The sequence below is a fragment of the Columba livia genome, chromosome 6 (assembly GCF_036013475.1).
Source record: "Columba livia isolate bColLiv1 breed racing homer chromosome 6, bColLiv1.pat.W.v2, whole genome shotgun sequence".
Lineage (NCBI taxonomy): Eukaryota > Metazoa > Chordata > Aves > Columbiformes > Columbidae > Columba > Columba livia.
This window is the reverse complement of record NC_088607.1, coordinates 16,933,829-16,948,000: the sequence shown is the minus strand read 5'-3', so window position 1 is coordinate 16,948,000 and position 14,172 is coordinate 16,933,829. Positions and strand designations below refer to the sequence as shown.

General features: G+C 42.5%; 1 protein-coding gene across 1 annotated transcript; it reads right to left on the bottom strand.

Moving 5' to 3' along the window:
• Positions 1 to 1,225: 1,225 nt before the first annotated feature.
• CCNJ (cyclin J) lies at positions 1,226 to 11,692 on the bottom strand. Its single transcript, XM_065068402.1, has 6 exons — positions 11,543 to 11,692; positions 11,137 to 11,230; positions 9,039 to 9,249; positions 6,323 to 6,622; positions 6,075 to 6,234; positions 1,226 to 4,434 (listed from the first exon to the last, which is right to left on the bottom strand). The coding sequence occupies exons 2-6, from the start codon at positions 11,203 to 11,205 to the stop codon at positions 4,029 to 4,031; spliced, it is 1,146 nt and encodes a 381-aa protein (XP_064924474.1). The 5' UTR covers positions 11,206 to 11,230; positions 11,543 to 11,692; the 3' UTR covers positions 1,226 to 4,028.
• Between the last annotated feature and the right edge of the window lie 2,480 nt (positions 11,693 to 14,172).

Below are 14,172 nucleotides of genomic sequence, written 5' to 3'. Positions count from 1 at the left end.
CTTTCTGGCTTATATTATTCTTCACAGCAGTATAATAGTTACAAAAAAATCTTCATTTTTCTGGTGATGTGCCATTTAACTTTAAACTCATTTTTTATGTAGATAATGAGCCTGGGTCATGGGAAGCAGAGATAAAGTTTTTCTTGTTGTGTGCAAACACAAAAAGCTTCAGACTTGAGATTTAGAATCTGAAGTTGAGACTTCTGCTGAACTATTGAAAAGTAGCTGGCAGCCCTTGTAGTTGTTTGAGACTCCTAAATGTCACGGGTAGTTCCTGTTTTGTACTTAGAGTAAAACATAAGAATTTGAGATTTCAAGGAGACAGACGAGGTAGACTTGATTTTTGCTGCCCAAAGGGGTAAAAGTTGCAGATCAATGTACCTCTGTAATATGTATGCAACCATTGTACTGGAACATTGCCCTTGTTCCTCAGTGGGACAGGACAGAGCTTGCTCTAAGCCCTCTAGAAGGGTTTTCACAAGCAGAGTTTATTCCTAGATTGATGGGTACAAGCTAACAGAGAGCTCACAATTTCATTTTCTAACTTCAGAGGAATTAAATTCTATGCAACGTACTTAATTTTTGGAGTTAGCCTTGTTACAAACGTGAATTGTGTCATTATTAGGAAGAACCAGGATTTCTTTTAGTAAGGAGCAGTTATCAGAAACTTTAAGCATGCAAAAATATTTCTGCTAGGACATGATTTTATGCTGCCTTTGGCATGATTGAGCCTTCACAGCTATTTTAAATAACTTAAGTGCTCGTAGCTCTTGACAAAAGGATATTTCTACGTCTTCTCCTAAATGATTTCTAGTATTAGAAGTAGGAGAGTGTATCACTTCTTTTTTTTTGAATGAGAACAAAATGAATTCAACCCCTGCTCTTGAACTGCGCTACTACTTTTGTTCTTGATTCCTTTGTTGCAGCTGTGCACTAGACACATTGTTGAAATATACAATGTTTGGCATATGCTGTGGATGCAATTAGTTTTAAGTCCCTTCTTCCATGATTTCCTTCCTATTTTTTAAATTGTGATGTCAAGGTGTTCCTGAAGCTTATTATAGTGTCACAGAAAGGGTGGGGAAAAAGAAATCCTTACATCTTCAACCCATACACGGGGATGATGCAAGATGGAATAGGGTCACTTTACATATTTTAAATGTCCCTGTCCCTCCTCCCTGCCCCGCCCCCCCCCCCCCAAAAAAAAGCATAATAGACACTGGAGCCTTCTTACTCAAAACTAGTTTTATTTTTAAAAATAAGTTGAATGCATAGCACTCACAAAGATTCCATTGTTTTGGACATTTTGCATTTAGGAGCACCATTCTTATTTATGCCATAAAAAACACATTTTGGTTCTAACAGTAAGAACAGTGTATTTTTAATGTACACTGGTAAAGCCCTTTTAAATAATATATTGAAACTGTTCAGTGTACATTTTCTCTGTAGTCATTATGCAGCTGTAGTGTCAGAAAAACTCAGACTAAGTAATAAATTAAAACCAAACAGCATGTAATGGATCTTTTTACAGTTGACCTAGTGTCTTAAAATAGTCAAATAAAAAATACCCTATTAAATGTAAATTTGCAGTATTAACTAAGGGAATAAGCCCCCCGCCCATTATAATTCCAGTGTTAAGTATTAGTTAAATTTTTATGTATCAAATGTCTATGGAATAAATTTACTAATACCCCCAAAACAAGAAGAGCCTATACTGCTGTGTCACAAATAAAGATGACAAGTTAGCTGATCTAAAGATTTTACAGGAAAAAAAAATTGCTACAGGCATCTGCTGTTATTTCAAGTCATGGTCTATTACAAGACTGTACATTCATAGCATCAGAGGTAGTTAGAGCACTGAGGACATGGATATAGCATTGCAACAAAATGAAACCTGCAGAAAGAAGTCCATTTCCCTCTTAAATGGGTCACAATGCTGAATAAAAAGCATGGCATCTTCTGAGGTGGAAGTCTCTACTTAACACTACTCTCAGACACAGGGATATCCTTTAAGCACCGAAGAGAGGAGGGGGGGGGACACCACAAAACCAAACCCACTTGCACTTTAATGAAGAATTGACCACACTATGCCTATTTCAAAGTTGATTCTCTAGCATAAAGCAGAGAGTGTAGTCTCTTTCATTCACTCTCCTGTCCCTCTTGACTTGCACATATATGCTACAAAAGCCCACAACAAAAATTGGGATTTATGGGAAAATAAAAAATCCACAAACAAACCATAAGCAAAAAAAAAACCCACAACAAACCAAGACGAAGAGGATTTTTTCTCCACAACAATAAATAGGTATTTGTAGCATGTTATCACTCAGCTCCAGAAAAAGAGAACACAGCTGTGCTGCCCTCCCCTCCCTCCATTCTGAACATTATGGTAAGGCCTCCTCTCCTGTGATAAAGCCTTCATTTTAATATGGATAATTTATCTTATTTGCTCCTGCTTTCAGACAGTCTGTGTAAGATTTGCAATACTTCAGTGTCATTAGATGGTACACAAGTTTAAGTGCTACCACTAAGACGGGAGGAGGTTGTAAAAGAACAAATAAACAAAAAAAGCCTTAAGCCCACATACTATAAAGCTATTTTAAAGTAGTAAGAATCCTGTCATCCATACATCTTGCTCCCATATTCTACCACAGGAGAAAGTCAGGTATCTTCTTGAATGGTAAAAAAAAATAAATTCTCCATTAATATCTCTACCACCATTTTCATCCAAGAGTTGGATGCATGAAGCTTTCTACCCTCAGACTATACACTCCACAGGAGATAGTGTAATTCCATACAGTTATGTAATTAGCACCTTAATTGTGATAAAGCAGTTTACTCTTCAATATATTTTAGATCCACCCATTTAAAAGAATAAATCTCTGCATTTTCTTCTGTAACTCCCAAATAGTAGAAAAAGCTGTCCCGCTGTTACCTGAGAATTTCCCTCCACAATGAGTCTGATGGAACTGGATTTCTATAAGCATTTAACTGTCCTTTTTTTGTTTGAGCGGCATGGTCAGTGCAATTGGAGGATGCTTTCTGTTGGTTAATAATACGTGTGTGTGTGTGTGTGTGTGTACACAGAGGCATCACAGCCACTGTAGTAGTTCTAGTACAGTACAAGTCCAGCTGAAACTTCTTCTTTTTTCCCATTACTCAATACCACGCTGCTGGGCAGTAGCTCACATCTACGTTCTGTGAACACTAACATATCCCTTTGGTACTCTGCATATAGAGGCCCTGAAGAAAAGCCACTCCCCTTGCTGTAGTCTATTTCCTCTATACCTTCCTCCCTCAGGTTATACCCAATTAAGCGTACAAATCAGCAGCACAGAGTAATGAGTAGAAAATTCCCTGAGTTAGTAGGAAAGTGTTACTTTAAACATAAAAAGGATAGGGAGAAGAAAAGAAGCAAAACCATAGTGTCTATCCGGCAAGGTACAAAACTTAAAAGCTAGCCAAAATACCAGTTAACTCAAATGCCTTAGCCTAAATCAAATATCCAACACAAGTGCTGAAAAAGGGGCATATGGAGATTTGTTTCTTCTGTGGTCCTCATGGATCTGGAGAAGTCTGGCATTCAATGGATTCTTATGTTTCAGTAAATTTGAAGTAAGTGTTAATACTGTATGGTGATATTACATAAACGCCTTCAAAATAATACTGCATATCTCCTTCATTAAAAGCTAAGTCTGTAGTTAGTCCACAGCTATTTTTCTTTTGACTAGTATTTCAAATGTGTGTTAGAAGCACAGAGTATTCTGAGTGCCAGAGTAAGAATTTCTTATCCCCAGGTATACACATTCTTTTTAGAGGGTGTTCTGTGTGCTTATTTTTTTCAGTCTGTATTTGATCTATGGTACTGGTTGCCAATCCAGTTGCTTTCTTCTGGAAAGACACTTTTTTTATTCAGTTTGTCACTCCCAAACTTATTTGAGGTTTAATAAAAAAAAAAACCCCAAAACAACTCCCCTCAACACAACTTCCCACCCAAACCAAACAAGCACAAAACCATTTTGTACTTATCACCTCTCAAAGCAGGGAGTAATACAGGAATATCGTCCATTCACTTGATAACTCCGGTTGTAGGAGACACTTATACATGGCTTCACTTCTAGCGGAACAGCTAGTGACATTGCAGCACCAGTCTGTATGTGGCCTCGAGCCTGAACGCTAGACTGTAAGGCAGCGGGGCAAGTCTGCAGTGGGTGAGATGTTGTATGATTAGATGATATCTGTTGACAGTTTTGCTGCTGTGATGTCTGATGGTGATACTGTAATGAAGATTGATGAGCTTGGAGATACGGTATGTGCTGTTGAGCATTAGCCTGCTGGGGAGTTGGAGCCGGTGTCTGAAATGCAGTATGTTGGGCAGACTGAGCATGTTGTCCTTTTTGCTTGTTTGCTTCCTTCACATCATTATCATGTGCACTAAAACAAATTGAGAGGACAGAACAATAAACAAAAATACATATTAAAATAAACTATTTTGGGTTAACTTGTAAGAGCACTCTAAAAAACTGTGCAATTATCTGAAAGCTTCAAAGCTTTTTAAAAAAGAAAATAATTTTCGCCTACCCTTTAAAAATATCTCAGATTTAAGAATTTGTTTCTTTAAGATAAAGGGTTTTTTTCAGCATTTTGCTTCATTGCACAGCAATACAAAATGCAGATACAAGCTAAGTACAATACAAATAATACAGCAGTATCTAAAATTACCAGCGCAATAAAGCCTGCTAGTGTACGGCAATAATGTGCCAGATTACCAGAACCTGAAATTAAAACTTACTTACTGCGTCTCATTTAAGTCGGGTGACTATAGGGTTTTTAAAAGATCGGCTTTACTCAAAGATCATATATATAGTGATATTGGATCCTGTTCTGGAGAGTAGAAACACCTTTTTTTTTTTTCCCCCCTTTCTCACCTTTTTTCTAGCCCACCCAGTACTTAAGTTAGGCAGTTTAGCCCACCTGATTTCCCCTTGATTTACACCTGTCTGAAATACATTTAGACCTATTCTTTCTCTTGCTCTTATGCTGAGGTTAAGCAGGTATCGCCTACACACTTCAGTCAGGCCTAAAATCATCTAAGTTTTTCGGTACTGCCTACACAGAGCAGATCTCTAAGACCATTGTGGTTCAACCCCTAAGCAGTTTTTGTCTTTTTTTTAAAGATTACCAGCTTTTTATGGTGTAGTGCAAAGATGACTAAAAGGCTTCCACCTTCTCCCCACCTCCCTAAGCAATCCTGAAAACAGTTCTGCAGCACCACTCTCATGTTCTGGGTCCTATTCCTTTTATTACACACATTAGCAAAGCCCAAAAAGCCCATTACGATGGGCTCCTTATAAGCCCATGCTTATAAGGAAGATGTGATTCTTCCAGATACAGCTGTTCCTGTGCGTCTAGGGAGCACAACTGTGTTTGGGTCTGGGCAAGAGCAAACTTCTGTATGAAGAAAGCAGTTATGGTAGGCATAGGTTTTGATCTTTTAAAATAAAAGAACTGACTGCATAACATCCCTTCCCAGCAAGGTTCACTTGGCATTTTTATTGCATGCCAGCTGTACCTCTCCACTGTAGTGCAAAAATGAATACAGCAAAAATAGATATAACCTCTTGGTCATTTCTCCATCATAAACCTGGCCACTCAGTCTGCATGTTTGATCCATAATCTGTTTGGAGCATCCCTTGAACTTTCAAGGCATACAATCTAGAGAGTAAGCAGGAGCTCCTGTGCCTTCAGTACTCCTCACTATTTCCTCCTGCTCTCTGAGTAGACTACAGAGATCAGCAACAAGCTATTTAACAGATTCTCAAAGCATGCCAGAAGATGTTCAGTGGAAATGCAAGGCTGAGTTTGTTGAAAGAACAGGAAAGAGGTTTGATCTGATAAGGTTTTCTTTTTTGAAAAGAACAAAACAGTTATTACCTAACAATATTACCTAATACCCAAGTAGTTTTAGAATAGAGAAAATGAAATTCAAATATATTTACTTTCAGTGCTAACAGAAATTAAGCATACCAACAGATGCAGAAATGGCCTTCAAAGAAGCTGCTTTGTTAACTTACATTAATAATCGTTCAATACATGGCACTAGGAAATCCCAGGAGTACGCAGTGAGATGATGCAGTCGGGTAGGCCATGTGGGTGAGAGACGCAAGATAATCCGTGAAGAAGCTACACACGCAGTAGCAACTAAAGAAGGGGCATAACTTAAAAATGCATGATCTAAAAAGAAGGAATAAGAAAAAGATTCATTTAAGTTTGACTTTATCTGTCAAGACAAAGGAGTCATTACCTGAAATACGTAACTCACCTTGCAGTGACACCTCCAGAAAGTAATCAGCATATTTTGCCATATATAACTTGGTCTTCTCTAAGCAAACCATTGGCCAGCCATCATGAAGATCAGTCTCATGGACAGCAATAGAAAGATAATAGTCGATGAAATGGGCAGCAGTTGGGAGGCACAAATTCCACTGAAATGTTTCTAGCAACAACAGCTCCATATGAAGCAAATTCTGTTTTGTTAGTACCAAATTCATGTTAGTCATACAACCCAAGCTGTTCAACTGTTCAAGTTTGGGAACACTGTCTTCCTTTTCTTCAAATTTACCTTCAGGTGAACAGAAAAAGGGGGGGGAAAAAAAGGTTCAGCACGAGTGAACTGTAAAACAGATTGTATCTAATGTCTGCATTGGTCATATTTCAATTCTGCTGCGTCAAACAAGCTTGAGACTTTCCTGCACATGCAAAGCTCAAATGGAAGATATCATCAGGGACAAAAGGGGGTATGTACTATAAATGGGTACATTTCAGCAGATAATGTCAAACACTGTGTAGGATATTGTGCAGTGAGTGCCATGTTTCCTGTTGGTTTTCCCACCCCAGCACACAGAAGCCAGTTGCCCAGGTCAGAAGTGAGCTGCATTAGGACATAACTGGCACTGCATATGCAAGTTTTTGTCACCAAATTATTATATAATGTGTCCCCATCATTAATGAAATACCACTGTGATGTGATTTGGCATACACAGCACCACAGCATTTGACTTTAATCACCCTCCCACCCCCTCACACCCTTTTTTCTAAAACTCACTGTAGTATAGCTACAGCTCTAGCCAATGTGGCTGGCTTTTAATACCTGCTATGGTAGGTACAGTTTTAGACTTGATAGCTGATAAGCTGTTGCAGCAGTTCAAACAAGTGGTTTTCAGCAATGTGCATCTGAAAACCCACACTGCCATGTATACTGTTTCCACTTTAATACTGCCAACAGCTTCAGCTTTCCTTGGACTTTTAACTTGTCAGTCCTGTATGTTTTTAGCCTGAAGCAAACTGTGTATGTCAAAAATCCATTAATAAGAGAAACAAGTGTCGCATTTCCATACAGTTTGCCATATGGTTGTGCTCTTTCCATTTCATTGCAAATCCTTTCCATCTGACACTCGGTATTCAGTACTACACGATATGTTGTAAATCCGCATTTTTTAGGGAGTTTTCCAGGACCGAACATACTGAACATTTACTTTTTTTCAACAGTGGAGGTACTTATACACAACTCAGAACTCAAGACCAGTCTCAGTCTGTCAGTTTTTGTTTCTCATACTCTAGTAATTATAGAAATAAAAGCTTCAGGAGTCACATTGTAATTTCTCTTATTACTTCTATGACCTTATCAGATATATCACAGTGTGATTTGTCCAACTTAGTGCACTGCTGATTAAACTGCTTGTTTAAGCCACACAGAGCAAAAGTTTAAAATAGCATTCTGGTTTGTGCTTTCTCAACCAATTCATACACTGCTGCTCGGAGGAATGAATACTCCAGGCTTTCAGAGCTCTACTTGCAGCTTGTCCTGAAAGATGGCAGAGGTGATTTTTTTAAATTGTCTTCAGAACATGATTTGCATTTGAAAATCTGGCATTAGTTCAAAGCCAATCAGTTTTCCTAAATGGATTACACTGGTTTCTGAGGCCAGGTTTTCATACTCAGCACCTTACCCTTGGCAAAGAGAAGATTGCTGGCTCGTGGCATCCAGTCAAAGTTTACCCCCAGAAGAAAGTGAAAAAACCCTTTTCTTGTTTAACTGTTCTGCTGGATAACTGTATTGGTGGAGACAGGGGATGCAATGAAAGGAAGCAGCATACCCAAAAGAGCCAACACTTCAGTGCTCTGGTTTTCTAGCAAAGAGGGCCTAGAGCTACCATGCAATATTTCTGAGAAAATGAAAATGGATTCAGAGAAACATCAGCAGAAATGAAACCAACAGTTAGTTCTGCTGACAGGACCTGCTTCTCTGAATCTTTTGGTCTAAGAACAAGTGCCAGCAGGTATCCCAGTAAACTGCACCTGTATTTCTTTGGAGACTTCTAAAAGGGGTCTACAAATGTCAAAAGATGGATACACTCCACAAGAATCTAGCCAAGGTCAACATAAGCAGCACTGTTAATAGTGAGTGTTTGTTATTAATTCTGTCTTCAGAGTACTGTGCATTTGCCAATGTATTTCACCAGTATTACATCTGGTATGTGACAATACAGGATTTATGTTAGTCTTAGCTTGCTTAAAGTACACTGCAATTTATGAAATCTGAAGTATTCCAGAACCACACAGCAGCCTCAGCAGGGTCAGTCTACGTATGGTTTATTTAATTTCCTCCTTTATCACAGGTATGCAAATTTCTCATTTGCAGCATTGGATCTGCCTGTTTTGACATGGCCTCAGAAAGACAGTTTTTCTATTCCTATAATACAGCTCTGAAAGTTCACCTTAGAATAATTTGTTACCAAGCATAAACATTCATTTTTAATCACAGTTTGTTTTTCCTCCCCTCAGTTTCATCAGGTGCCAACAGAAGTCAAAATAAGAGTCTAAAGAAAGGCTCTGTCAATTGGGCCAAATTGATATTCACTAAACTGCTTGTCTTTTCTAACCACTTTGTTTCCCCCACCTGCTAATACCTCATCAAGACACACCTTTAGAAGGAGAACCTATATTGCTCCAGTTAAAGTTTGGTGCTACATACTTACTTGCTAAAAGTAAACAGGAAAGAGCAACTACATGCAACTGCTGTATAGATATGTCATAACGATCCATAAAGAGGTCCAAGAGATACACAGCTAGATGTCGTGCAGCAGGACAGAGTCTGAACCGATTGCTCACAATGGCAATCAGATCTGCAAAGTATCTTCTCAGATGTAACTGGGGAGATTGTCCTTTGTAGGAGGGCAGCTTCAGCTCCTAGATGGACAGCAGCATGTAATTGTATTAAAACCATCATTCAGTTTGAATTGGTATCAGATTAATATAGCTGAAATTCTCAATTTTATCATGGAATTTTCAAAGGATTTCTCCCCTCTTCCTTCTGTTCCCATCGTTTCAGCATCCCTTTTCACAGAAAACAAAACCTATTTGTTGTATTACAGAACTAAGATATAATTTGGTTCTGCACAACACTAATATAATAATTTAAAATCTTTCAATTGGGCAATCAGCTAGAGTGATTTTAGCTTTTACCATTTCTGTTCTATAACGTCTAATGCAAAGGCTGTACCTCCCAGCAGGGAAACAGCAAGGGCATGTGAGCTTCGGCTCAGCTGCTTCAATGCAAAGTCCAATAGCTTAACTCAACCCCCTCTTGCTACAGCTCAGTCTAAGCAATCAGACTTTGTACTGAAGTGTTTGCATGTTCCAATGCTGCCCCATCTCCTGCAGGTGCTTCCAGAAGGGCACCAACAGCTGGCTGAGGGTAGACACATTAGGAAGAGGAATGGGGTGTGCATGTGTCAGTGCTTGCTGCGTGCATACGCTTAAACCCTGACTTAATCTGGTCTGACTGATGTTGCACTGACACTGATTACAGCATGCTCTCGCGCATTTAGTTAAGTGTACATAAACGTAACATGGTCTCAGATTTGGGGGGGGACTCCACAAAACAAAGGCCCTACCAACACCATAGATGAGAAAAATCTGAGGCATGATCTGTTTTAAATGCAAAATTTGGACTGGTAGAAACAACATTCCCCAGGCTCCTGCCTGGTAACTAGTATCTCCTCTGATACACAGCAGAACACCAGTGCTGTCTTCTGTTATCATGAATAAATTTATGTGTTAGATTGTGCAACCTACTTACTGTGTGTAAGTAGTATCTTGAATACAATTAAATTTCGAGCAGGAAAATCTGATGACATAAGGTCGGAATGGAGTTACAAAATTTTCAAAGTTTTAAAGTCAATTCAAAGTTCTGAAACATGCTATTGAAGTGGAAAACAAAACAAAACAACACCCCCCCCACCCCGTACCTATTAAGCTCTAGAATTCACCTTTCCCAACTCAAACTTATTAGTTTAGTAATGGTAATTTCGGTAGTAAATAAGTTATCCTGTCCTCTTGTGTTCCCCCAAACCCCTGAGGGAAAAAAAAAGGGCAAGCTGCTTTAGAAGTCACACCTTCAAGAAGGATAATCGACTCATCAAATACTGTCAGGCAGAAAAAGAACGTTTTTAGTAGGTTCAGTCACTGCAAACTGATTTTTAGCTCTGGGCATAAGATGTGCTTTATTATGGAATTAGCCCCAAAGAGCAACTCCGAGTCAGTCGAAGCAACTTCAAAGCAGTGTTGCCGTAACCCTCTCCTACCCGTACTGCATCTAGTGTTTGTTTGCTTGCGTTTTGTTTTGTTACAACAGCATCACAGTGCTTTGTGCAGAGTTTAAACTTGGACGCACTCACACATCTCAGCAGGAGAACCAGACGCACAGTGAGCCCTTTGCCTTTCAGAAGTGCCGAGAGAGAACAGCCCGCTCAGTCCGATAAACTGTCAGGACTGATGACAAACAGCCCGAGCGTTAACTGAGAGCGGACACCGTGTTTTTCCACGTCCCAAAAAGCAAACTCCACCGAACCCCCGCCGGACCGAGCCCGTCCCACACACGCTTCCCGTCCCGCTTCGAGCCGCCGCGCCGGCTCCCCGCGGCGGGCCGGCTCCGATTGTTCGAGCCCTCACAAAGGCGCCGGGGCCGTCGGCCTCCGCTTCCCCCGCGCCGCGGGGCCGGGAGCGGCCTCCACCCCCCGCCTCCCCAGTCTCCCCGCCGCCCCCCGCAGACCAACCGCCGCCGGGCCGGCCTACCTTGTAGCGAAGCGCTTGGTGGATGTCGGCAGCCAGCTGTCCTGTCCACCACTGCGCCTCTAGCTCCATCGGCGGGGCGGGCGGCAGCCGGGGCCTGGGCGGAGGGGAGGAAGCGGCGCTCGCTGAGCGCGGGCGGGGCAGAACGGGACGGGCAACACCACCCTCGCCCCTTCCTCGCTTGCCCCCGGTTAAACGCGATCAGCCGCTGCCCGCGCCGCGGGGCTCCCCCGGCGCCCCGGCCCAGCTGGCCGCCATGCAGGGCACAAGTGAGGCTCGTTAAGCCGCCCCCTCCCGCCGCGGAGCACGGCCAGGCGAGGGGGGCGCGGAGGAGCCGGCGGCCCCAGGGGCGCGTGATCGCGCCCCAACAAAGGGCGGCAGCGCCTCCCCCACCGAAGCCACCACTCACCCTACACAGCGGCGCAGCTGGCGGCTGCGGCGGGGCCGGGCCCGGGGCACCTGAGCGCGGCGCGGCGTCCCGAGGGCTCCCCCGCCATCACGCGGCGCCGCCCGCCTCGCCCATTGTTAAAGGGCCGAGCGGGCCGGCGTGTGTACAAAGCCAGGCAGCGCCCGCACGCGGCCGCCCGCCCGCCAATCGGCTGCTGCCTTACAGCACGGCCCGTCCGCTGGGGGCCAATCAAGGCGCGGCGCTCACGAGACACGCCGACCTCCGCGGCCACGCGCGGGAAGGGTTTGGGCCCGCGGAGCTCCCGTAGCCGCCCCGATAAAGGCCGGGGAGGGTGCGCTGGGCTGGGCGCCGCGGCGGCACCCGGAGGTGGGCTGGGGCCCTACCCGTTGGCAGCGTCCCAGGGTGTGGTGTAACCCGTGCTGAGGGCTGCAGGACCCTTGGGGTCTCTCCCCGGGTGTCTTGGGAGAGTCGGGTTAGCGGGGCTCTCCCCGGCCGGAGCACGGTGATGCACCTGAGCGCACCTGATAGCGCCCGAGAGCGCTACCTGCGCCCGCCCGCCCCGTCTTTTCCTCTGTCACTTTCCCTTTTCGGTTCAGCCGTGAGGTTTTTAACACGTGCAGCGGTCCTGTCCGGAGCCGAGTGTCGCTCAGCGCGCTAGCACTTCAGACACATCTTCACTTCAGCAGAAAAACACACTTGCCGCTCGGGCAGCAAAAGCTGTGAGGCTCAAGTATTAGATGTGTTTTGTGGGCGAGCTCTTGTTCGCTGCTAGTAAAATACCAGGGAGGTGGTTTGTAAGAGGTGCGTCCTCCTGTGAACAGCCCGTGCCGTTCACCTGTGCGGAGGGGCCTGCGTTGCTGATGGGTGATGAGCAAACAGAGCTGCCACCTGTGCTCTTGCTTTAGCGGCAGGTGCTGTGTGCTTGGTTTGTTTTCAGAAGCCCTTTTTCTAGATACTTCCCCCTTGTCTGTAACCCCTTGCTGCGGAGATCTTAATATCTGGTCCTTTATAGTGGTTTGCATCTTTGAATTCTCAAATACCCAAATAACTGGCTTATGAGAATGTAAAACCTAGTACAACAAGCAATGCAAAGTGATGAAAAAGAAATGCACTAGATGCAATTTATGTTGAGGGAGCATATTTTAATTTTTCATTTCTACCGATGCTCAGACCTTTTTTTTTTTTAATTAAGAAAATGTAAACCAACTTTTTGACATAACCGGTTTAATGACTGGAGCAAGGGCTGTAAAAGCCTGTTCCTTTAAACATGCATGTCTAGCTTTAATGAGTAGTCCTATGGACTGCAGTGGCTCATTTCATTAGAGGAGGTGTGCTCAGAGGTGGTGGCTCTTGTTTGTGAGGACGCATTTCTTAGGCAGTTTCTATTTATGACAGATTTTGTTATATAATGCCACACAGTTTTATGAAGAAAAAAACAGAAAAATGTTAGTATTTTTGGTGCATACATAATTGAGAAAATAATTCAACTATTTAGGTTAGCTATCTGAGATGTATGGACTATTGACAAAGCAGCATTTTGCTGTTCTGATGGCTGTCTCATACTTATGCATTGCTTTATAGGCAAGTCCATGCTCAAGCTAGTTTTAATTTTAGAATTATTTATCCTTGAAGAAAGGTAATAATCTCATATTTCAAGGGTAGGATAAATCTCAAAAGCAGATTCCTAATGGAGACATAATCATTCAGGACACCTCTATGGCCTTCAAAAATGCATTGCCCGCTTGAAGAGGAGAAAGCTAATAAACATCAACATGCTAAAGACCTGTTGCAATGTGCCCAAACAAGGAAGTCACAGTCTAATCTTAAGTATTGGGAGAAATTGCTATTAGCACTGCTGCATCCCCATAGATCTATTTAACCACCATGTGGATTAGTCTGTTGCTGAACTGTTAAGGGGTGTGTGTTTGTGGGGAGAATAGATACTTGCTGGTTTATTTCTCAGATGTGCTTGTCTGACTTGAATAGGAAGCATCATCCCGATAAAGCTATGTACTCTGAGAGCTATTCATTTATATATAATGATCGTAATAACTGAGAACAACAATGATATTGTAGTTACTTGCCACACTACAAAGATGACAGAGCTGTGGAACTATCTATTTCAGATCCTTGTAACACTTCTTTGTTGTCTTTTTCCAAGTTGCTATGCACCCATTACAGCCTATTTTAATTGAGTTGGTGATCTTGTGTACAGTTACATCTATCGTATACAGTTATGTCTGTGTCTGCTTTTCTTTCAATAAAAAGATAGGATTGGAAAGACCCTCATTATCCTGCCCAAGGCCGGGATTGCTTCTGGCATGTGTTTTTCTGATTTTGGAGGCATGCAGATAATAACCCTATTGAAAAAGCCAAAGCTCTTCTGTGCAGCCACATTGTTATCTGCAGGAAGCATAAATCTCTGTTTGCACCTTAACCCCGACTGGAAGAACTCTTGGAGCCTCTGAACTGAGGCCAATTGCTTTCAGAGTCCAGAGTTTCCAAGATGTGAATTTAGAGGTTTAAATGGGAACAGTACAACTACAATGAGAACCGGTTAATACAGCTTCTTTGTATGTCTTACAATCAGTCGTGAAAGTAATAACCAGTGGTATTTTTTTTAACTGGTG

Excerpts from the sequence above, each read along its gene's own strand:
- CCNJ (XM_065068402.1), bottom strand. The coding sequence starts at position 11,205 with ATGGAGCTAGAGGCGCAGTGGTGGACAGGACAGCTGGCTGCCGACATC. Across the intron at positions 6,235-6,322 it reads TCTGGAGGTGTCACTGCAAG|ATCATGCATTTTTAAGTTAT; the intron begins GTGAGTTACGTA and ends CCTTCTTTTTAG. Across the intron at positions 4,435-6,074 it reads TGTATTGAACGATTATTAAT|TGCACATGATAATGATGTGA; the intron begins GTAAGTTAACAA and ends AATTTGTTTTAG.